The sequence below is a fragment of the Phaeodactylum tricornutum genome, chromosome 9 (assembly GCF_000150955.2).
Source record: "Phaeodactylum tricornutum CCAP 1055/1 chromosome 9, whole genome shotgun sequence".
In the NCBI taxonomy this organism is placed as follows: domain Eukaryota; phylum Bacillariophyta; class Bacillariophyceae; order Surirellales; family Neidiaceae; genus Phaeodactylum; species Phaeodactylum tricornutum.
Window position 1 is genome coordinate 483588 of NC_011677.1, and position 22907 is coordinate 506494.

At 48.3% G+C, this 22907-nt stretch overlaps 11 protein-coding genes across 11 annotated transcripts; 5 read left to right on the forward strand and 6 right to left on the reverse strand.

Annotated features, from left to right (window-relative positions):
- Window positions 1-1448: 1448 nt before the first annotated feature.
- On the forward strand, window positions 1449-3177 carry PHATRDRAFT_12927 (predicted protein; the record flags this gene model as incomplete). Its single annotated transcript, XM_002180408.1, has 3 exons — window positions 1449-1692; window positions 1764-2693; window positions 2774-3177. Coding segments are annotated over 3 exons (1578 nt in total), but the record flags the coding sequence as incomplete, so codon positions are not given.
- Window positions 3178-3428: 251 nt separating this feature from the next.
- Window positions 3429-4961, reverse strand: Cbs (predicted protein; the record flags this gene model as incomplete). The annotated part of the gene is made up of 2 exons (XM_002180612.1): window positions 3429-3502; window positions 3626-4961. 2 exons carry the CDS (start codon window positions 4959-4961, stop codon window positions 3429-3431), a joined length of 1410 nt encoding a protein of 469 aa, XP_002180648.1.
- A 1578-nt stretch (window positions 4962-6539) lies between these two features.
- On the reverse strand, window positions 6540-8820 carry PHATRDRAFT_20547 (homeobox protein; the record flags this gene model as incomplete). The annotated part of the gene is made up of 2 exons (XM_002180613.1): window positions 6691-7742; window positions 7808-8420. Coding segments are annotated over 2 exons (1665 nt in total), but the record flags the coding sequence as incomplete, so codon positions are not given.
- Window positions 8821-9118: 298 nt separating this feature from the next.
- Window positions 9119-10789, forward strand: RAD51-g1 (Rad51 DNA recombination/repair protein). Its single transcript, XM_002180409.1, has 5 exons — window positions 9119-9237; window positions 9396-9497; window positions 9621-9757; window positions 9847-10374; window positions 10472-10789. Exons 1-5 carry the CDS (start codon window positions 9151-9153, stop codon window positions 10668-10670), a joined length of 1053 nt encoding a protein of 350 aa, XP_002180445.1. The 5' UTR covers window positions 9119-9150; the 3' UTR covers window positions 10671-10789.
- A 608-nt stretch (window positions 10790-11397) lies between these two features.
- On the forward strand, window positions 11398-12564 carry PHATRDRAFT_36077 (predicted protein; the record flags this gene model as incomplete). Its single annotated transcript, XM_002180410.1, has 1 exon — window positions 11398-12564. One exon carries the CDS (start codon window positions 11398-11400, stop codon window positions 12562-12564), a length of 1167 nt encoding a protein of 388 aa, XP_002180446.1.
- Window positions 12565-14024: 1460 nt separating this feature from the next.
- Window positions 14025-15296, forward strand: PHATRDRAFT_46182 (predicted protein). The gene is made up of 2 exons (XM_002180411.1): window positions 14025-14409; window positions 14451-15296. The coding sequence occupies exons 1-2, from the start codon at window positions 14086-14088 to the stop codon at window positions 15264-15266; spliced, it is 1140 nt and encodes a 379-aa protein (XP_002180447.1). The 5' UTR covers window positions 14025-14085; the 3' UTR covers window positions 15267-15296.
- PHATRDRAFT_36079 (predicted protein) lies at window positions 15291-17120 on the reverse strand (the record flags this gene model as incomplete). Its single annotated transcript, XM_002180614.1, has 2 exons — window positions 15291-15892; window positions 16025-17120. 2 exons carry the CDS (start codon window positions 17118-17120, stop codon window positions 15291-15293), a joined length of 1698 nt encoding a protein of 565 aa, XP_002180650.1.
- Window positions 17121-17505: 385 nt separating this feature from the next.
- PHATRDRAFT_36080 (predicted protein) lies at window positions 17506-18597 on the reverse strand (the record flags this gene model as incomplete). The annotated part of the gene is made up of 1 exon (XM_002180615.1): window positions 17506-18597. The coding sequence occupies one exon, from the start codon at window positions 18595-18597 to the stop codon at window positions 17506-17508; it is 1092 nt and encodes a 363-aa protein (XP_002180651.1).
- Window positions 18598-19037: 440 nt separating this feature from the next.
- PHATRDRAFT_36081 (predicted protein) lies at window positions 19038-20114 on the forward strand (the record flags this gene model as incomplete). The annotated part of the gene is made up of 1 exon (XM_002180412.1): window positions 19038-20114. The coding sequence occupies one exon, from the start codon at window positions 19038-19040 to the stop codon at window positions 20112-20114; it is 1077 nt and encodes a 358-aa protein (XP_002180448.1).
- A 141-nt stretch (window positions 20115-20255) lies between these two features.
- Window positions 20256-20894, reverse strand: PHATRDRAFT_12668 (predicted protein; the record flags this gene model as incomplete). The annotated part of the gene is made up of 1 exon (XM_002180616.1): window positions 20256-20894. A coding segment is annotated over one exon (639 nt), but the record flags the coding sequence as incomplete, so codon positions are not given.
- Window positions 20895-21188: 294 nt separating this feature from the next.
- On the reverse strand, window positions 21189-22502 carry PHATRDRAFT_12881 (predicted protein; the record flags this gene model as incomplete). The annotated part of the gene is made up of 1 exon (XM_002180617.1): window positions 21189-22502. A coding segment is annotated over one exon (1314 nt), but the record flags the coding sequence as incomplete, so codon positions are not given.
- Window positions 22503-22907: the final 405 nt, after the last annotated feature.

Below are 22907 nucleotides of genomic sequence, written 5' to 3' on the forward strand. Positions count from 1 at the left end.
CTCGAAATATGATTTGAACCGACTGGAAATCAATCCTTTTGTCGCGACCGTCGCGGAGGTCGAAACAGAAACAGTGATAGTTGCGATACTAGCTATCGGCAGGCAACAAGGCAAGCTACGGTGCAAAGAAGAGGCACTTGTGCGTCAAAAGCATATTGCACTATGAGAAACCGCCGGCTGATTGCGCGTGCTGTTGCGTTATTGTGTTTGGCTTCCCAGTACAGTCATGCATCGGTACGAGAGATCAAACTGTTAAGGGACCCGAGAAATACAGAACCCAGTAACCGTCATCAAGGTTTCCTTAACAGACTTCGGCGGCTGTGGGCGCTTAGCGACGTCGAAGTCCAGCAGTTGATTTTCGAGCGTCATACCGAAGACCCTCCGGAGAAAAAGGCGACGGTCTCACCAGCACCCTTTAGTTCGTCTACTCCTAGTGAACCACAAGTGCCCGTTGTTACAACCGCTTTTCCAACCACTAGTCCCTTAACAACTTTGGGTCCAACTGTAAATCCTTCTGACTCCGGTGGAGTTACTTTTAGTCCGACACTGTCAGGAACGGCTGCTACCGGTGGACCTTCGATAGCGGAGCCCGACTCATTCACGGAGTCGCCGGGAGGAATGGGGACTCCCGAACCCACTGACATCGGTGAAACGACTTCAAGTCCGACAACGTCAGGAATATCTGCTACCGGTGGTCCTTCGACGGCTTCGCCGGACTCGTCCACGGATTCACCTGGAGGGTTGGGAACTTTAGAACCCACAGTTCTACCTACAGCAGGTCCGGGCACTTCTGAAACAATAATTCCAACGGTTTCCGACGAAAGTCCCAGCATAGCGCCAGAGGAATCAGGCTCCTCTCCACCAGTTGCAGAAGTGTCTACTATTGCACCGACGATATTAGATGGGGCTTCCAACGTTCCGAGCTCTATATTACCTGAAACGGTTGAAAGCTTTTTGAATCGCACTTTGACAACTGATGGCTCGATGCAAATTGAGGGTACGCCTCAATTCAAAGCATTACAAGCGCTAACAAGAAGCTTTCCAAATTTGGACCCGACAAACGGAACAGCCTCAAAAACGGAAATAACACAGGTGTACTCCCTCAATACGCTCTTTTTCAGTACCAATGGAACGGATTGGATAAATCGAACTGGATGGGGAGAACAGACTTTGCCATGTGGGACCGAGCAAGACGCACCTTGGGCTGGTGTGACTTGCGAAACTGTTGGAATTGGGGGAATTGCCGAAGTCGCAGAAATCAACTTGTCGTCCAATGACATGTTTGGTGAACTTCCATCTGAAGTTCGGGGGTTGACTTCGCTTGGTAAGACTTCACTTTTAGAGCTGGGGAGCCCAAAGGTTACCGGAGCAAGATATCTCACTCGGTTCCTTTATTTTGATCAGTTTCGTTTCAAGTATCCGACAATGACCTGTTCGGAGGCCTGCCGTTCCAAATCAGCGAGCTGACAGCGTTGACATCCTTAAATTATAGCGCTAACTTTCTCAATGAAAGTCTTCCTACGCAGATTGGGCTCATGACGACCTTGCTCGAATTTTCCGCTTTCTTCAACTTCCAAATAGGAGAAATACCGACAGAGATCGGAAACCTGGTGAACCTGACAACGCTACGCCTTGACGAGAATGTGTTCACAGGAGCAATTCCAACTGAACTCGCCAACATATTTGCCCTCGGTAAGTACCAATGAATGCCCAAAGTTTTTCCGGTAATTTTTTTTCTCACAGTAGCTGATTCTTATCCTTAGAACGCCTTTATCTAAATAACAATGCGCTGAATGGAACAATACCGAACATGTTGGGTGATTTGAATAATCTACAGGAGTTCTACTTTAATAACAATGAGCTTGCGGGTAAAATTCCTTCGCAATTGGAAAGAATGAGCAATCTGACGGATTTCGTCGGTTTCCTTAATTTTTTAACGGGGTCCATCCCCGAAGTTTTCGGTTCGCTTTCAAGTCTACAGCGCTTAGACGTGAGTGATAACTTTCTGGCCGGAACACTGCCTGCAGCAATCTTTTCGAGCGAAACTTTGCAGGAATTAGACTTAGCACGAAACACATTTCTTGGTGGCATCCCTCTAGTTGTGATCAACCAGTCGAGTCTCGAAATAATTGATCTGCAGGAAAATCAACTGACGGGAACGCTTTCCGAAGCGGTAGGTTCTTTGACTGCTTTGAAAAGCCTTTTGTTGAACAACAACTTCCTTTCGGGCATTGTCCCTGCCGTCCCAGCAGCACTTGAACAATTACATCTAGGGACAAATTTCTTCTTTGGCGCAATTCCATCTGAGATTGGTAGTACAACAGGCTTGAAACAGCTCAGACTAGACGCAAATACCTTCAATGGAACCATCCCTGTCGAGATCTCCCTGCTCGGAGACCTGGAAGTTCTAAATATTTCTGGCAATTCATTTTTTTCAGGTCTCCCTAGTCAACTTGGAGCATTATCAAGTCTACGAGAACTCGATGTCAGTGCGTCAGGATTAAACGGAACCATACCAGCAGCTTTTTTCTCACTTTCGCTACTTGAAAAGCTGTCCTTGGCAGACAACGCCTTAGAGGGAACGATTCCTACTCCAGCGCGATCAGCATCTCCTACGCTTCTTGAGATGCGCCTCAACAACAACAAATTAAGAGGATCTATACCAGCTACAATTGCTGGGTCAACAAACCTGAGTAAGTAAGAAATTGTGAATACAAGTGCATTGTTGAGATCGGAACTAACAATGTCACGATGTTAAATTCTGTCCTTTCAGCTTTGTTGGATCTAAGTGGCAACGAGCTGACGGGGGATATCCCAGTAGAAATTTACGACGTGGTGGAGCTAAGAGATCTGAATTTTGGAGCCAATCTTTTATTTGGCCCCATTCCTACGCAGTTTGGGGCATTGACAAAGCTTGAGAGGCTAGTTATTGGACCAAACTTCTTCTCAGGCACTATCCCGAGTGAAATAGGAGAGCTATTGGAACTAGTAGAATTTCGAATGCCTACAAATTTCTTCAACGGAACAATTCCGACAGAGTTTGGGAAACTCACCAAACTTACAGTTTTGGATTTATCGAACAATTTGGTAGACGGTACTGTTCCTTCTCAGCTTGGCAATATCACAACTCTGCGAGAAGTGCTACTAGGGGTGACGGGTCTATCAGGCTCTGTCCCGGCTGAATTATGTGCCATTGCTGCTGACCCGACTTTGGCGCTGGATATACTAGTGGTTGACTGCGCAAACAACCCACCTACAATAACCTGTGCTGTGCCTCTGTGCTGCTCTTCCTGTACGAACGTGACTGCATCAACCGCTCGGCAGTAGGACAGCTACAAGAATATAAACAAATATAGAGTGGAATGTTTCATTTTTAGTTGTGATCTTGTCGTTTCGACTGAATACGATACGAAGTAAGCTGTCAAAATCTATTTTTCAAGTTCATGCTTGGCGTCTGAGCTAATGAAGTCCAGCAAGTCTATCCGGGAAACGATGCCACTGACTACGCTGCGAGTCACAACTTCGGAATGATTTGCCTTTGTCGAACTCTCCTCCGACAAAGCTTCTACATTTCCATCTCCATTCACAGTCGGTTTCCGTTTCTTTGAGGCCACCGAGAAACAACGTTGCTCCGTCACTATCAAAGCAAACGGATCGTGGTCCAGAGCTTGAGCCAACTCATCCAACGTATCGCTCATGCTGAACTTATGAAACGTGTGGTAGATGACACCTGCATCCGCTACCGACGTATCGGGATCGCATCGTCCTAATAGCAACTTGCTCGTCATGTTACCCTCCGTCACAACACCCACGACATTCCCGTCGTCTAAGACTGGCACCATATCGAAACCCTCTCGTTTTAACAGCAAAATAGCATCCTTGCAACTGACATCGCTGGTGATTGTCAAAGGAATGCTGAGATTTAAATCACAAACTCTTTTCGTGGCCCACCAAGAAGAATATGACTTGGCCTTGATAATTTTTCCATCCGCGAATCCATTGTCACGGACCCAATCGTCATTGAGACCTTTGCTCATGTAATTGCGGACAGAGTCGGGCAAAATGATGACGCAGCGTTGTCCAGCTTTCAAGCTTCGCGCAGCCTTGAGCGCGCCCGCGACGGCCGCACCACAACTACCCCCACAGAGTAAACCTTCTTCTCGAATTAAGCGCCGCATTGCAACAAAACTTTCGGCATCATTGGACTTGTACCAATGATCGACAACGCTGCGATCAAGAACGTTGGGAATGAAATCGTAGCCAATGCCTTCGACGTGATACGATTCCAAACGACGTTTGTCATTGAGAGAATCCGGAATGGCCAAGATGCTACCTTCTGGGTCGACACCAATAATTTGAATATCCGGATTGTGTTCTTTTAAACGCTTGGCAATACCGGTTAGCGTCCCGCCTGTACCGGCTCCAGCCACCAACATGTCAACTTTGCCACCCGTTTGGCGTAGAATTTCTTCCGCAGTCCCGTAGTAGTGTGCATTCGGATTCGATGGATTCGAATACTGATCCAGAATGTGTGAATTGGGGATTTCAGATTGTAGACGACGTGCGACGGATATGTGTGAATCCGGTGCGTCGTACGCGGCTTCGGTCGGCGTTCGGATAATTTCGGCCCCCAGGGCCTTCAGAACATCTACCTTTTCTTTCGACATTTTTTCGGGCATTGTAATAATACAGCGGTATCCCCGAACGGCAGCTGTTAAGGCTAGCCCAATTCCAGTATTACCGGACGTAGGCTCAATCAAGGTGTCGCCAGGTTTAATTTTACCGGCCTTTTCTGCGTCCAAAACCATTTGTCGGCCGATTCGGTCCTTGACAGATCCACCAGCGTTGAAGAACTCGCACTTGGCAAGCAATTCACATGGTAAATCGGCTCCAACATGATTCAAGCGTACCAGCGGTGTACCTCCAATCGCTTCAAGAATATCGTCGCAGATGCGATCCATTCGGGGACAACCGCTGCCGACAAGAGCATTCGGCTCCTGGCTTGTGGCTGCGACGTTCGGACACGATTGCTGGCGATGCTTTTGCGAAGAGGTCATGATCAAATCAAATTATCTACACTTCACAAACGAATAGCTAGCCGGTCGCTTCACTTTACGATCCAGATATTGGCAACGGCAGGATCGTGATGAATCTCTCTTAAATGTTGAAGCAGAACACCGACGTCGTCTGATGTCAAGATTCCTGACTATGAACGACTCTTCGAAAAGTAGACTAACGGATAGTATACGCGTCGATTCTCTTTGACTGTGGCTTTACATTCGCAGTCAATCGTCCCGACAAGGTGAGGCGGACAAACATGTTTTGCTTACACTTATTGATTTATCTTATCAGCGATCATAAAAGTGTGTGTGTCGTACGACACGAAATTGTATCGACATTGAACAGTGAATTGGAATGGGTGTCGTTTGATGCAGGCATAGGTATCTTTGCTACTTAGGTTTCGTTGATAGTTACAGTAATTGCGTTGTCCTTCTCTGTCAAGCATCCCAAGCACTCATAGATGTTGCATATTAGAAAACTGCAACGATAACGGGCTAAAACGTGTCTGTGGGACCAAAGGATTGTAGATACGATAAAAGACGTAAAACAAAGACTTATAAGCATAAACCCAAGATAAAGGGATAAAGAACCCCGATATGCTTGTCGTAGGGTTTTTCTAGTCCCCTCACATTGAGACCATGAACATAAACTTGGCGAAATGTGTCCCCTCAAAACCACCATGGGAAAAATGGGGAACCAAATAAAAATAAAACTTCGACACTGCATGCAATGACAAATATAATGCAAATGCAATTTGTCCCAACACTGAACCTGTTGAGAACGGGAAAGTCGGCAAACCCTTCTTCTAAACTTGAATCACCATAAAATACTTCGTATGATAGCCTGTCTCACTGGACCTGTTTGAACCTTCGTAAGTATATCCGCTAAATTTGACTCTGATGGTTCATATGCAATCTTGATCACTTTCATGGCAACATTCTCTCGTACGAAATGATACGCTATCGCGTTACTTTTCTTCTTCAACACTGACTCTGGTGCCGTAGTATTGTAAACAACCGACATATTATCACAAAGAACTTTAGCCGGACCATCAATAGGAATACCCATCATACGTAACTTGTATCGTAGACCTTGTATCATCTCAGTAGCATTCTTTAATACAACAAATCACCCTACCTTTGATCCCGCTACCTCAGCTTAGAACAGTGGGTCTGATAAACTAGAAAACTGCAACGATAACGGGCTAAAACGTGTCTGTGGGACCAAAGGATTGTAGATACGATAAAAGACGTAAAACAAAGACTTATAAGCATAAACCCAAGATAAAGGGATAAAGAACCCCGATATGCTCGTCGTAGGGTTTTTCTAATATTGGACCATATTGCGCCACATCCTGAAAACGATCATACATTATAATGTTCGATGTGATGGTATGTCACGATATGCCGAATTTACACAATACCAACAGGATGTCTACGGGCATCGACTACGCGTGCTATTCAAATCAGCTACACAAAGAACAATACCAAATGAGATTTCAGGATAATTAGCTCAGTTGGTAACCTGGCCGATCCTGGCCTCCAGCGCTGCAATCTTTGCTTCCAATTCCGCAACCGCGGGAGTTTTGGGAGCGGCAATCACAATCTCAGCAGCTGTCGAGGTTCCAACTTCGTCAGTCACACATCCTTCACTGGCAGTCGCAACGCACTGGATGTACTTAAAGAGGGTTCCCTGCGTCGCTCGGAGAGGTGGCGGCGTCCATTCTGTTCTTCGCTTCTCCCATTCTTCGTCCGAAATCAACAGATCAATGGTTCGTTGTTCAGCACGAGCATCAATGCGGATGGGGTCACCATTCTTAACGAGGGCAATGGGTCCACCAACCTGCGCTTCGGGAGTGATGTGTCCGATACAGAAGCCGTGACTTCCACCACTGAACCGACCATCGGTCAAAAGCGCCACTTTGTCTCCGAGCCCAGCGCCCATGATCGCACTTGTGGGTGTCAGCATCTCTGGTAAGCCCGGGCCACCCTTTGGCCCTTCATATCTAATGATGACCACGTCGCCTGCCTTAATTTCCTTGTTTTCCAAACCACGCATCATCAATTGCTCATTGTCGTACACACGCGCAGTTCCAGTGAACGTTTCTCCTTCCTTACCGGTAATCTTGGCGACACCACCTCCGGGACAGAGATTTCCATACATCATCATCAAGTGACCAGTCTTTTTCACGGGGTCAGAAAGAGGACGGATGATGTCCTGTCCGGGTGTGAGTCCGGGATGATCCTTCAAGTTTTCGGCGTGTGTTTTCCCGCTAACGGTCATTTGGCTTCCATCAAACAAACCATTGTCAATCATGAACTTGATCAATCCAGGAGTTCCGCCAATATTCTGGACATCTTCCATGACGTATTTGCCGGAAGGTTTTAAGTCAGCCAAGAATGGTGTTTGATTGGAGATTCGTTGGAAGTCTTCCAACGTGATTGCTACTTCTGGATTCTGAACCGAGCGACTCATAGCAATCAAGTGTAAGACAGCGTTGGTGGATCCACCCGTGACCATGACCATACGCATGGCATTCTCGAAAGCCGCCTTGGTCATGATATCACGAGGCTTAAGATCAAGTTCCAAAAGGCGATACATGGCTTCCCCCGAACGATAGCACTCATCAGCCTTTTCCTTGGAATCCGCCGGCGACGACGATGAATACGGAAGGGACATGCCTGTAGATCAAGTCACGTGAGAATCACTACATGATCCAAGGGAAGAAAAAAATCCGAGCACGTACCGAGGGCTTCAATCGCGGTGGCCATTGTATTTGCGGTATACATTCCTCCACAGGCTCCTTGTCCGGGACATGCGTGCTGCAGAATTTCCTTGCGCTCCTCCTCCGTAATCTTATCGTAAACATACTCTCCGTAAGACTGAAAGGCGCTGACAATGTCGAGACTGTTTCCAGTAGACGGCTGCTTTCCAGCCCGAATAGTTCCTCCATAGACCATGATACCCGGTCGGTTCAAGCGTCCCATGGCCATGATACAGCCCGGCATGTTTTTGTCACATCCCGGCAAGGCAATCAATCCATCGTACCATTGTCCTCCCATAGTCGTTTCCATGGAATCCGCAATCAAATCGCGCGACTGTAACGAATACCGCATACCGGAGGTGCCCATACTGATACCGTCGGAAACACCCACCGTGTTGAAGCGGTAGCCTACGCAGGAGGCGTCTTCGACTCCTTTTTTGACCTTTTCGGAAAGATCTAAAAGGTGCATGTTGCAAGGATTGCCTTCGTACCAGACGGAGCAGATGCCAACCTGAGGTTTGTCGAGATCTTCCTCCGTAATACCCGTCGCGTACAGCATCGCCTGCGACGCACCCTGGACCTTGGTTTGCGTCAAGGTTCTGCAAATTGAAAATATAGGAACACGTGCGTGTGTAAGCTAGCTACTCTGTGTTGTTTAGTGCACCTTTGTTCTTCGGCAACGCTCACTTTACCCTCTTCTACGAACAATCCGACGGAGTATTGTCCCATGTCGCGATGGCATACACTCACCGACTGTACTTATTCAAGACGGGCTTTTCATCATGGCCTTCCGAATCCATTCGGAGGTGCGTCGTCGTCTTGGACGACGATCTTCCCACACTTTGTAAGCTGAAGGCCTGGGCAAAGCCCAGCGTGAATCCAAAGTATCCCAGAACGAACTTCATGATGAACCTTGTTCGCGATGGAATGGATAAACCGAGACCTATTGGAGTTTTGTCGTAGACGCCGAATCTTTCGTGATGGGCTGCAGCACCGACCCCTGCGAGTGTCACTTTCCGAACCAAAATCTGGTGCCTCTTTTCTTGGTCCTCACGCGATCCTACCAGTGAGACGTGCAGTGGGCCAGACGTGTTTCGGAACGTTGGCACGTTTGTTTGTCTGTTTGTATGGCGGTGCCTCCACCTACTACTGTGTCCGCTCTCGACGTGTTGATCGGATATTTCGTCTGTTCGCGCCAAACTTTACAAGCCGTGGAACCAACGGAAGACAACAGACACAGACACACACACACACACACACACTCGTAACGTATAAATCGTTTCTCAGTTGGTACATTCCCTGAACGTTCTGCGTCCATCGTCACCATGGCTGCCGCAGTAGAACAACAGCAGTACGAAAACCCGGTTGCCCAGGAGTTCCAACAGGAAGGAGGAGCCGAAGAGGAAGTCGAGGTACGTCCAACAATGCAACCGATCCCCCACACGGAATTCCGTCATTTTCCGTGACGCTGCCGTTGCTCGTAGAATATGTACCAGGACTACGCAAAACTGCCGCCGACCAGTCCCAGCCCTTCTCACTCGCAACGTTTTTGCTTCTCGTGCCACGACAGGTTGCGGTATCGTACCAAACATTGGATGTTTTACAGGAGCACGGTATCGCTGCCAACGACATTCAAAAGCTCAATGCGGCGGGATATCACACGGTTGAATCGGTACGTCTTCCTTTGGTGGAGTAATTGAGAAGTCCCAATTGTCGCATTCCGTTACGACACGCGATCTTCTCTGCACACCTACATTGCTCTCACTAGACATTTCTCGTTTCCTCGTTCCGTCAGATTGCCCACGCGACGATTCGTAAGCTTTCCGATGTCAAGGGAATTTCGGAAGCAAAAGTGCTCAAGCTCAAAGAGATTACCAAATCTATGGTACCCATGGATTTCAAAACGGCTGCCGATGCGCTGGAAGACCGCAAGTGCGTACTTTTGTAGTGATCACTCATACGCAACATACGGAGTCTCCTGTCTTTATTCGTCTCACACGATTTTTCTTCCTTTGAATCAGGGCTCTTGTCACGCTCACCACAGGGTCCATCGAACTCGACAAGCTTTTGGAAGGTGGTGTTGAAACCGGGTCCATCACGGAAGTATTTGGGGAATTTCGTACCGGCAAGACCCAACTTTGCCACACGCTGTGTGTTACCTGTCAAATGGCAGTCACCGAAGGCGGCGCCGAAGGAAAGGCGATCTACATCGACACGGAAGGAACCTTCCGTCCCAATCGCCTCCAAGCTATTGCCGAACGCTTCGGTTTGGACCCTACCGTCGCCCTCGAAAACGTGGCCTACGCCCGAGCACACAATTCTGAGCACCAGGCTGAGCTGCTCAAATTAGCCGCAGCGATCATGTCGCAGGATCGCTACGCCCTTCTCGTGGTTGACAGCGCGACGGCTCTCTTTCGTACAGACTACACCGGCCGCGGTGAACTTTCTGAGCGGCAAATGCAAATGGCACAATTTTTGCGTCAATTGACCCGATTGGCCGAAGAATTCGGTGTCGCTGTTTTTATCACCAACCAAGTGGTGGCCAACCCGTAAGTCCCAACGATCGTCTTCGAATTTTGTCTCTGCGCAAGCGCGCCTAACAGTGACCAGTCTGACACAGATGTCTGTTTTTATCATTCTCTTCAGTGACGGCATGAGTTTTGCCAAGGACAGCACCAAGCCCATCGGCGGAAATATTATGGCACACGCATCGACCACGCGGCTTCGGCTACGCAAAGGACGTGGTGACAATCGTATTTGTACCGTCTTTGATAGCCCTACGTTGCCCGAAGCTGACGCCCAATTCGCCGTCGGCGCCCAAGGTGTCTGTGACGCACAGGACTAGAAACAAACAAGGATCCGACAGACCACATGCGCATCTTTCGAAGCGCTTTCCACCATGTTTGTGAAAAACTGGTGCGTTTTCACTTCTGTTTGGAGAATGCCGTTTCTTGCCAGGCGCCTAAAGTAGAAAGGTAGCTTTGGATGGATCTTCCTTTTTCGCTTCGGATAACATTTTAGAAGAACATTCATCACCCTCTCGTGACTAGACTTTTACCTACGGAGAGAAGAGGTCGGACGAGGTTATCCATCCAGTGCAAAGGTCGAATGCTGGCCACGAACTAGTAGGCTTAGCTGCGTTTTCCTACTGTATGTCAGCAATAGTTCAGGTAGTACGGCACTCACGACGAAAAGGGCGAGAGGAGCATAAAACAAATTGGTGTGATCAATAAACTTTCCAAAGACGAGAAGGGGTAACAAAGACGTTGTCTCTGAACAGCAGTGACGACTTTATGTGTGTGCACGGCCTCCACCTTGCAAAGTGTTTCCTAGTTCGAGAAAGCGAGGCGAGAGGGAGAGGGTAGAGACTGTTTTAGAGAAAGTAGCACAGTGGCCTCTTATGAGTTTGCATACAGCACCCGAAGGAAGAAAAATGCCGACGATGGGAATACACATCTACCTCTTTAGTAGAGAATGGTGTCATGAAAAGTAGCAAGGTTGGATTCTAATCAGCGAAGACGGCTTTTTTGATACCAAAAAACAACCAGGTGTTGACTCTATTTCCGTTTTTCATGGACTCACTAAACAACCGTGCCCCTGCTTCTGCCGGTAAGAGTACGACCGTACTGGCAGCCAAAGTTGCAGTCACCAATCCGTATGCGTGCAAGAAAGCCCCCCCTCCTATTTCCCTCAAACCGTTACACGATACTCCCGCGCCGGATTTCCCCGACGAATCCGAGACGGTGACGACTGCTCTAAAAACTGTTTCTACAAATCCAGAAACGACCTGCACTCGAAACGTACAAAAACAGAAGGATTCGGAAAGCGCTCGGGACAATAAAGACAGCAAGACTACAAGCATAAACGATTCAACACCCCTAATCGAGGAAATAAAAAAGACACAGTCCTCCGTGAGTCTCCCTCAATGGCAGAGATTACCTAGCCGAAGTATCTCGTTTGGATCTGCCGAAATTTTGACCGTACCGGAATGCTATCGGCACTTCAAAACCTACCTGGGTCGTTCCGTCCGTGTAACGGGTACGGTATTACACCGCCATGTTCACGACGACTGCATGATTTCTCTCGTTATTGGTGATCCGCTTGAGCAGCTTCATCGCCAGAGTGACTTGAAACGGAGATTGTCAACGGGTAGTGGCGATAGTATTGCAAATAGCGGAACACCAAAGACTCCAGGGACTGCGACGAAACGAAAATCAAGCCAGGAAGAAACCCCGGCCATCTCCAGCTCGAAGACGAAAAGGTTCGTTAAGAAAACACCTTCATCGAATACCAACAGTCTGTTACAGAGGCAACAGCACGGTGGATCGAACTTAGTCGGGGTAAATCAACCATTGACGGCGATCAAAAGGACACCGCTCGAAGCTATGGTGGATTGCTTGTCACGCAAATCCAATTGTGTTTGGATAATGGTCAATCCGGATCATGCTCCTGTGCATCAATGTGCCGTAGGGGATCTTATGATGATCATCGGTGAGTTGCGTCTGATGTCATCATCCAGCAACGGCCCGAAGTCTACGTTAGTTCTGGCCTCTAAGATCAGCTCTAGTACAAAGGACACTGTCTGCTACTTAGAGGCACGTATTCTCCGCAACGCCAACGGAACGAACATGAAGCTTTACGAAGAAGCCCTATCTATTCGTCGAAGGTTCCTGCAGAAACAGTCGAACCCTATTTCAGAAGTAGATCCACCGTACGGCTGGGGTCCTCCCCTTCCTTGACAAAATAAAGCACAAAAGACAACGGCATGACGGCTATAGTTTTCAATCGTCCTACCTTTTAATACGCACTTAACTTACTGTTAGTACGTACCCCTTTTTCCAATCTCAAATGTACATCACAAGTCTGTCTGTACGCGTCAATTGACTCCGTCTGAGATTCAGTTGCGCCGGTCGGATGGCTGACTTTGTGGGGCCACAGCGCAGCATTCTGTACACAGCTGAACATTAAAGAGTGAGCTTTTCATACTGCCACGGGCATTTTCTTCACTGGCCCTTTGATGCAAGGCGAGTTTGAGTGCACTGTGCGTTTGGTAGTACCCAGTGAAAATGCACGCTGGAGAGCACGCCATCATGACAACATCCACTCTTTCTACATTGTCATGCTCACCCTGAGCGGCAGTGAGAGCATTTTGTGCAGCATCAAGTGTCGAAAACGGAAATCGTTGGCTTCCATCTTGGTACCCACGGAGTCCTCGCGACAAACAGACAAAATATGGTTGTGTAGGCGGCTTCTCATAGAATCCGGCAACATCTTTGATAAACCACTATGCCTTGATTTTGGTACGATTTCTCCGCCAATCCGTGAAATCCTTTTCTCTCTGAAAAAGTCAGCCTCAAGAACTTTTCTGAAAACTCCTCTCTGTCGTCTGATCCAAACGTGTTTTTGTAGTCGCAGAACCAGCAGGTCAGAATCATTTCTATGTCTTCCAAATATTCCTGCTGATCATGGTGGCTCCATAGGTCGTTCCATTTCCTCATGACCGCAAGCATTTCATTCATAGCAGGAATATATTGGGTTGGATTGAAGCGGTGGGGAGTGCTGCCGTCATACGATGTCGCTGGGGAGCTTCTCTTGTTTGACAACAAGAGATTATTACTCTTCACCTCAACCTTCTGGAAATTTACCGTGCGGTGCATCAAACGGATTTTATGAAGTTGAATTTTCAAGATCGTTGGTGCAGTAGATGTCGGAGCTTGTTTTGAAGACGTCGACGGAGAAAATGGTCCTTCTCACTATCAGAGAAAATTTGGATGGGATGAGTTGACGAATATTAGCAATGAAAGGTCGAAACCTCGAATGCGGGAACGGATTTGACAGAGTATTTTGATTGGACGAGAAGTATACTTCTGACGATTTTAACGTTCTATTCCATTTCAATGTCAATTTGCCTATATTGACGTTTCACCGTCCTGACGATGAAACCTTCCTTTTATCGAATAGATGGCTGGCTATAAATATATTATCCTATTGACCAAATGTTCGATGTCTGTCCATCCTACAGATGTAATTTACAGATACATTGCGCTGTTTTTTTGCTTTTGGTCTTTAACCCTTGCCTCACAGTTGTTGCCGAGTTTGCGCGCTCACAGTTAGCCCACCCCAACGTAAGCTTACTGAGCTTGCTTGACAGTGAAAGTGAATGTGCTGTCAGAAAAAAATGGTACCGCCGCTGCTTCAAATGTACCGCACTTGTTAGACTATTGAAGTCACCGGTAAACAAACCCGTACGCACGCATTACATGACGAGCACCTTGACACTCTCAGTTCGCCCGGAACGCTTTGCTATTTATAAATTCCCGCCCGATACGACACCGCCATCGTGGATCTTTGACGAAAGTTTTTACTCTATTTCCCGAACCGAAGACGAACTCTCGGTTGTGAGCGCGGAGCGTGCAATTCCAGATTCACCGGACGTCCTCGTGGAACGCGATTGGACTACACTGAAGGTAGAAGGACCTCTGGATTTTGCCCTGACCGGAATATTGTCATCGCTGGCTAGTCCGCTAGCCAATGCTGGGATTTCGATCTTTGCCATCAGCACATACGACACGGATTATTTGCTTGTCAAGAAGAAACAACTTGAAGAAACGATCACCGTACTCAGCAACGAGGGATTTCGTATCCAAAGGTAACGGGGAAAATGTTGATCCGGGATAACCGTTTCCAATCCGACCCTTTGCTAGCATCGTTGGTGGAAAAAAGTAATTTGCACGTTACTAGCTTTGGCTTGGTTTGCGTTGCTGGGTGGCCCCCATGCGAGTCAATGCGAAAATCGTACAAAAATTTTGTCTTGGCCGTTCGCGGGTGCTTTGAAGACAACGACGTCCAGGGGTCAACTGCTCCTGTCTATATCTATCCCTTTGAATCACTGCATGTAACTGTGGCAACATTTTCTCGAACCTCTTTTAAAAATTTGGAGCATCAAGAAGTTAGGACTGAATACGCCAAGAAAGTTGTTATGGCAGCCGCTGAAGATGCTAATTGGCCCAAGCATCCACTTGAATTGCAGATTGACAACGCACAAATTGGGGACCATGCTGGGATTTTGCTATGGAAGGAGACGACAGGAAGATTAGATATGTTACGCGAATGCATCAGAAAGGCGTCCTCCATGGTTCTCAAAGAAGTCGTCTCAGCCGATATTTCTGCAGCGCAGCTGCATGCAATGCAGGACATGTTGCGAGGGATTACAATCCCTCCAATAGTGCATTCGACTTTCTTGAGGTTTTACAAGACTCCCGTTAGTCCTGCACGTATGGTACAGGAAAAGTTCTGCGAACGAGTGGTGAAACGACTTCTTGACTTGTACCCCAAGACTTTGTCTGCTTTAAGCGTGGCCTTGGTTTGTGAGTACAGTCCGTACATGCATATACCATATGACAAGCAGCATGTCCTAGCAGAGTATTCGATGACGCTATGAATTATTCAATTAGTATATTACCTTTCATAGAGCTGCTGGCTTTTTATCGCTTTCCTCATCCTCCAGCTGTAACATCAGAGCCGTGACCTTATCCTGCAATGGCTGTAAAAGTTCTTCGAAGGTACGACGAGCATTTAAGCTTTGTTGTTGAGCTTCTTCGATCTGTCGCCTGAGTGGTTCCTTGTTGGCTACCAGGCTCTCATTCATACTGACGAGAAAGGAAACGTCTTCCAGCACTTTTCGTCGACGCGTCTCTAGCGTAACTAGTCGCTGCGAAAGTTGATTGCGCTCTTGTTTTAGAGCAGCAATCAGGTCGGTCGACTTTTTAAGAGGCTTCGCCACGTCGTAATCGCGTCGAATCTCTTCCAATCGACCTTCATAAAAAATACGTTGCTGCTCTAATTGCGATTTCAGCAATGTATAGTATTGACTAGCAAACCCCTCTAGCTTGCGATGCACAACTTCTCCTTCTTGCGATTCGCTCAAACCAGGACTTAGCGAACGTTCTTGGGAAGTGGTGTTATAGGGATCGTGTACTTCTACTAGTTTCCCGTCCTCTTTGTTTTGTAAGAGGCGATGCACGTACCCTTGACCGGCAAAGTCCCATACATGCTGCGTCTCCGTATCTAATGCATATGCATGTAGTGTTTCGTCGTAATGCTGCCGTGCATGCGACAACGCTTGTCTCTGGTAACACGGCAATATGGGCGTGTCTTCGGATCGACACTGTGAAAAGCTGTCATGTGGGCCTAACCTACCAGCAGCAGCACTAGAGGAGCGGGGCCCTCCGCTGCACGACACAATACCACATATCAAACAAACGTAGTTGTGGGCGGTACTTCCGCATAGGTGGCACTGTGACAACGCCTCGTTCAAACCAGAATGATCAAAGCGACAAACCGGACAGGGAGAGTCCTGCCATTGCAGCAAGCAATCCATATGAAACGAATGATTACAGACTGTTGTCAAAATTGAGGTCCGTTCGCCAGATCTGGGATAGGTCATGTCCATATGCTCTAGGCAGACTGCGCAATTGTAATCTTCCGAGCGTTGGTGCTGCCCTGAAGGGTGCTCAGATTCTCCAGATTTACAATCAACGCTCCCGCAGCGATTTCTTGCCTCCATTCGGGAGTCACTTGAATGAGACGATGAAATTTCCAAGTGCCCATTGTCTGTCGCTTTTGTGGACGGCGCGAAGAAAGGGGACATGAGGGAAACTCCGTCGGCCCCTTCTAGTGCCACAACGTGGAAAACGCTGCAAGTTTGTGTCTCGTCTAGAAATGTATAAGGCATTCCACGCAAGTCTTGCACAAGGTCCTTTGCGGCTTCGGGCGAGCATGCTTCTAGCAAGACAAGGTATGTTCGACATGGATGGTGCTCGGCTCCATCGTCTTCCAGTAATTGCTCCATGTGCGCTTTTGGATCAATCGCAGCTTCCGACACTTCAACGTCAGAAGCTAAAATGGAAGCGGCATTGACGCCAGCGAAGGTGTAGGAAGCGAGCGGTTTCCCTCTTGCCTCTTCGCTAACCACATCGGTCTCTGTAGACCGATGTACGGCCTCGACCTGGCCATTTCCTTCCGCAATAACTACGCGCATATGGTCAATCAACGGTCGATGGGAACGCGCCAAATTCAATACGCCTTCGGGTACCTGCTCTGGTGGCACATCGACCATGGCAACTAAATTGTTGGCGGTCACTACGCCTTCCGCTAGAAGCTGGGTGCCAATGTTATCGTGGTCACCTTCGACCGTGTATACATCGCCATGATAGGTTCCAAGAGCCGGGTTGCCAAAGCTGATGGGTCTCTTTCGAATGCGTGCACTGGCTCTCTTCGACCTTGTCGACGACATTTGAAGCTAGATACGCTTTAGCTGAGCCTTCTGTAAATTTTTTGCTTTTTGTTGGATAGGTGGAGCCAATAGAGGGAAATACATTAGTCGGCGGCACTGTCGTTATGATCATTTGCGTGGACAAAGATGGGGAACGATCTCACGGCCGGCCCCTTCATTCTGCTTGCGAGCAGGTGATTCTCACAGTCAAGCAAGATGTTGAACAGGGAATATTTAAATTTAGATTTGCGCTTCTTTTCAAATTTGCTGTTTTTCTAAAGGGAAGGTCTTACAGTGCGTTTGGAACCGATCAAAAATATCTTACAGTTAATGCCGGATGAATTCGGAATTGGTAGTCAACTTTGGTAAGAAGGTAATTATTGTCTACCTCCTTTTGTGTAATTAGCTAGCTACTCAGAGAAGGATCTGTCACGCGAGACACAGCGACTTCGCGCACCACCGTCTTGAGTAAGGGTGGACCGGACGTTTGTCCAGGAATCACACCGCGTATCCCACGCTTTGTCGGAAGCGAAGCGAGACGTTCCAAGAAGGCCATACTGGATGCATCCAAAACCTGCCCGACAACCCTTCGTGTTTTATCGAGAGACGGCACTGCATCGGCTGTGATTAAAAAGGAACTTTCGAACGCCTCGTCATCGGATTCAAACCCGGTCCCCCCATAGCCCAGTCCTTTGAGTGATACCGAAACGAGTCCTGCAGCATCATGCGATCGAACGCTCTTGTCACCGGCGGTAGCGGTTGCTTTCGGGCGGGGCTGTACTACAAAGTTGTCGACCCTTGACATGCCTCGACTTCGCCCATAAGCGAACGTTTGCGATGGCACACCAAAATCAACCACCGAGCCCGGCACAATAGTATCAATTACACCACCACAAGTTAGCGACACTGGAATACTGGTTGAGCCTAGCCTATTTCCGTTGCTCGCTAGAGTCTCAAGACCCTCCGACAAAAAGCTTGCCAACTGCTCTACGGAAGCAGGGGCGTCTTTTCCGTAGAAACCCAATCTCAAAACACCGGACTCTTCGCGACCAACGTCTATACGAATCACCGCCACGCAGGTGATTTGTGAAATTTCGGGCGGAACACTTTTGCCCACGATTTCGCCCCGCAATTTTCCATCGGGTCCGCATTGGGGATCGGAAGCATCACAGCGATCCTTGCCGCCCCAGTTCCATCCCACAGCTCCATCCCATTCACCCTTTTGAAGGCAATCACCGGCCTCCCTACATGCAATTTCTCCGCTACCAACAGCCCGTGTAGCAGCGGCTGCATGGTTGGGGAATGAGAGAACACTAAAGGCGGCAGCAGAGGTTGTAAAAGCACTCGTCAAGAGCGCTCGACGGTTCGACTGACACCCGTTTTTTAGGGTGGAAAGAGCGGTCTTTTTTGTTCTTGGCTCTATCGGTAGCACCCACGCGACCACTTGGGCGATGCCACTTGTCAGAAGAAGCTTTAGAAAAACTTGCCAGACTGCCATGGTTAATCTTGAGGAAAGAAGGAAAATCTGCCCTGCCGATCTTGAGACAACTTCAAAGTGAATCGAAAGGAACTACAGTAGGCCCCTTTCGTTAGTTTACATTATTGACTGTGACATTTATCTCTACTGACTGTGACGCTCCTTTCGTCTGTCGGACGCACGGTCCACCACCTACCCCTCTTTGCCGACACCGCTAAAAGTCACAGTCAATCCATCCATCACATTGCTTGTAGCTAAAAACGAAATAGATCTCTAGCTCTAGTGCTTATATTAGTATAAGCTAACAGCTCCACGAGACCATGGGCTTTTCGTGGTTTTCATACTGTAGCACGTTCATGCTTATAGGAATCTTGATGCAATGTAGTAATGCGTTTGTGCCGCTGTCCTTTCAGAAACGACCTGCATTTGGTGTTGCGTTGCACATGGCGTTTGACCAGAACATGATGAGCCGACTCGATGGCATTCGACGTTCTTACCAAGCCTTGACGGAACGTCTCGCTGATCCTGATGTCATCAATGACTCCAATTTACTCCGCCAGGTAATGACCGATCGATCACAAATCGAAGAAGTCGTCATGGTATTCGAAGAATACGTCGCCTTGCAAGAAGAACTGAGTGGTGCTAAGGAACTGTTTCAGGACGCCGGAGACGATCCGGATATGAAGGAAATGGCGCGAGATGAGATGAAAGCTATTGAACCACAACTAGACTCTTTGGAAGAGAAAATTAAGGTTCTGCTGTTGCCGAAGGATCCAAACGATGCTCGTAACGTCATGCTAGAGATCCGGGCTGGTACTGGAGGTTCCGAAGCCAATATTTTTGCTGGTGATTTGCTCGATGTCTATCGAAAGTATATTTCGACACAAGGATGGCAATCAAATCTGATAGATTCTTCTTCTGGCGATGATGGCGGGTACAAAAATGTCGTTTTGGATATCAAGGGCGATATGGTTTACAGTAAACTCAAATGGGAAGCAGGAGTTCATCGTGTTCAACGTGTACCAGCAACAGAATCCCAAGGCCGTGTCCATACGTCTACTGCTACGGTTGCTATTATGCCCGAATGTGACGAAGTCGATATAAAGATTGATCCTAAGGAAATCGAAATGTCGACAATGCGTTCCGGTGGTGCTGGAGGGCAGAACGTCAACAAGGTCGAGACGGCTGTCGATTTGTTACACAAACCGACAGGCATTCGTATCAAGTGTACTCAGGAGCGATCGCAGCTAAAGAACAAGGAGCTGGCTATGAAAATGCTTATGGCAAAACTTTACGACATGGAAAACGAGAAGCGGGAAATGGAAGAACGAGCTCGACGAGGGTCCCAAGTTGGCACAGGAGGACGCAGTGAAAAGATTCGAACCTACAACTGGAAGGATTCCCGATGCAGCGACCATCGTCTCGGTCAGAACTTTCCGTTGGCACAGTTCTTGAGTGGCGACATCGGTAGCATGCATGATTCCATGATCGCAAAAGACCAAGAGGAGAGGCTGAAAGGGCTGAGCGAAGAATCATAGCCTGAACGAACACGTGGTGCTCTACGACACTCCAACGATGCAAATTGTATGGCGAATTTACTACTTGTAGCTAATAGTAAACATTTAAATCCCAAAACGAAGCAGTTGCTGAAGTCCGCCTTCAATTCCGTCGACGTGCTTGAAGAGAAACGACCCCGCGACCAAAATTTTGGCCCCCGCCTCCAGAACTTGTGCAATAGTGTCTTTGTTGATCCCGCCATCTACCATAATGTCGACGATATTCTCTCTGGGACGTGACGTGTTCCAAGCATGTAAAAAGCGCACCTTGTCCAAAGCTGTACGTTGGAAGTCCTGTCCACCAAAACCGGGCTCCACGGCCAGAATGTCAACTACTGATACGAGCCCTGTCTCCAAAAGTGGCACAATTGCTTCAACACGCGTCGCCGGATTCAAAGAGATGCCACACTGCATACCGGCATCCACAACAAGTTGCGCGAGAGCGATAGCGTCTTCCATTTGTGATGTCGCTTCGATCTGAAAGATGAAGCAAGTCGCTCCTGCTTTCGCCATAGGCATCACATATCGAGCAGGACGATCAACACAGACGTGAAGGTCTAGCGCTACCTTTCTATCGGTAGAAGTGTCGCAGCTTCGCCGAATAGCTTTCACCATTTGTGGGCCAAATGTGAGCGCATAGGGGGAATCGAGAAAAACGCCATCAAAAATGTCGACATGGAAACGCAACGAGCCCGCTTTCAGGCATCGTTGGATTTCTCCCTTTATGTCACTCCAATCGCTAGCCAAAAGAGATGGCGATATTACCACATCGTTTTTGGCCGCTTCGTGCCCCCCTCTAATTACGGGTGTATTCAATAAATCTTTTTTTCTTATATGATCGCTTGCATGGACGATGGGGCGGGCAGCCTTTGCAAGTTGGCTGTACACATTTACGTAAATCTCGTCGTAGCGCTTGAAAACTTCAGGCCGGGGCGGTGTCCTGAAATCAATACGGATCATGGAATTTACCGCATCCTCAAATGTATTGTGAATTCCTACCCCGACACTGGCGAGAATGGCACAACCAACTAAAGGAGCGTCCTTGTTTTCGCACACAATTACCGTTTTTCCTGTTACGTCGGCGTGCATCTGTAGCCAAGTCTGAGAGCGAGTCGCTCCACCAGCGATGATGATTTCGTCACATTTGTGGCCGGCGGAAGCTAGACCCTCAATACAACCTCGAGTCCCGAAGCAAACAGCTTCCATGAACGCTTTCCAGATGTGGGCCTTTGTGTGTGACAGAGTCAAACCAATCAATATTCCACGTGCAAGTGCATCGGTCACTGGAGTCCGCGATCCTTGAAACGTTTCCAAAGCTACTAGTCCATCAGCCCCTGGGCCAATAGCTGCGGCTGCGTTGTCCAGATCCTCGTAAGAATCATTACTACCGAATATTCCTTTGGCCCATCGTAGAATGCTTCCTGTTGACGATTGCCCTCCCTCGGCGAAATTGACCCCTGGAAGCGGCGCACCTCTATATGCGCCCCAGGTTCCTCTGGCTGTAGTAGGCTGTGCTGTCACAACACAGTGCAGGTGCGAAGACCCTGTAATAAGACAGAGCTGTCCAGGATGAATACATCCCATACCAACCATGCCAACAAATGCGTCAGCCCCGCCTTGAACGACTGGAATACCTTCAGGAAGGCCCAGATGCGATGCAGCGTCCGGAGTCAATCTACCTACTACCGAGCCCATTGGAATGCATCGTTGAGGCAGCTTGTCAGCCAGTTCGGGTATGCCGAGCTTCTTGTACAGAGACAGCGGTCTACCAGGATGACCCTCTGTTGCAAGGAGACAAAGCTCTCCGTCCCAGTGCCAGCGGGATGCAGCGTTGCACGAGCTAGCGCACATCTCGTTCGTCAATCTAAAATTGATATAGTCCTGATATTCGCATATCGTTTCGGCCCTATCCCAAATGTCTGGTTCGACCTGTTTGATCCAAAGGGCTTTGGGAGTCATCCATTCGGCCGACAAAGGTCCATCACCGCCGCAGTTGACAAGAAGAGCCGGATCTCCCCGACATCGTTCCATAATTTCAACAGTTTGAGATGCTGAGCGTTGGTCCATCCAGAGGAGGCATGGCCGCAACGGCTCTTTGTTTTTATCCAGTGCAACTACGGAACAACAGGTCGTGTCGATACAAACGGCACAAATCTCGGTTTCCTGGGCACCGTCGCAGTCGACGGAACCCACCGCGGCTCGGACTGCCTGCCCGAGGTTTTCATACCAGTCAAGCGGATCTTGTTCGGCCCAGCCTGGATGAGGATGATGTGTAGGATAGGGAACGGCACACGATTGGCCAAGGATGCGTCCCGTCTCGGCGTCGAAACAACAGGCACGTATGGACTCTGTCCCGCCGTCGACACCAATTACAATCTTAGTTGAGCTTGTGGCCGGCAGGCCAGCTTTGGACAGCACATCGTGCACAAACAAAAGTAGTACGATCCAAAAAGGACGGAAGCTCCAACCGAACATTCCTCTGATGCTGCAACGATCTTCAAGTGTCAGCCGGCCCTGATCCCTTTCTGTCCTGCCGTAAATAGTGTCCCCGGTGAGCTTTCGATCCATTTAATTCTCGAAAGTTGTCATGATTTGGGTGTCGCGAAAGGACCAACCCGGAAATGTGTAATGTCACCAATCCGCTGGCAATGGATCTAGTAGTGTGACATAGGTGGTAGTAAGTCCGAGCACCCATAATATACAGCTTAATCTTGTTACGGATCATAACATGTTATGTACGTTAAACATGCACCTACGTATCGACTGACCGTAAGT

Bases quoted from the DNA above. Each gene is read 5' to 3' on its own strand.
- RAD51-g1 (XM_002180409.1), top strand. From the start codon at position 9,151: ATGGCTGCCGCAGTAGAACAACAGCAGTACGAAAACCCGGTTGCCCAG. The intron at 9,238-9,395 runs GTACGTCCAACA...GTGCCACGACAG, and splicing joins GAGCCGAAGAGGAAGTCGAG to GTTGCGGTATCGTACCAAAC. The intron at 9,498-9,620 runs GTACGTCTTCCT...TCGTTCCGTCAG, and splicing joins GATATCACACGGTTGAATCG to ATTGCCCACGCGACGATTCG.
- PHATRDRAFT_46182 (XM_002180411.1), top strand. From the start codon at position 14,086: ATGACGAGCACCTTGACACTCTCAGTTCGCCCGGAACGCTTTGCTATT. The intron at 14,410-14,450 runs GTCAAGAAGAAA...CACCGTACTCAG, and splicing joins ACGACACGGATTATTTGCTT to CAACGAGGGATTTCGTATCC.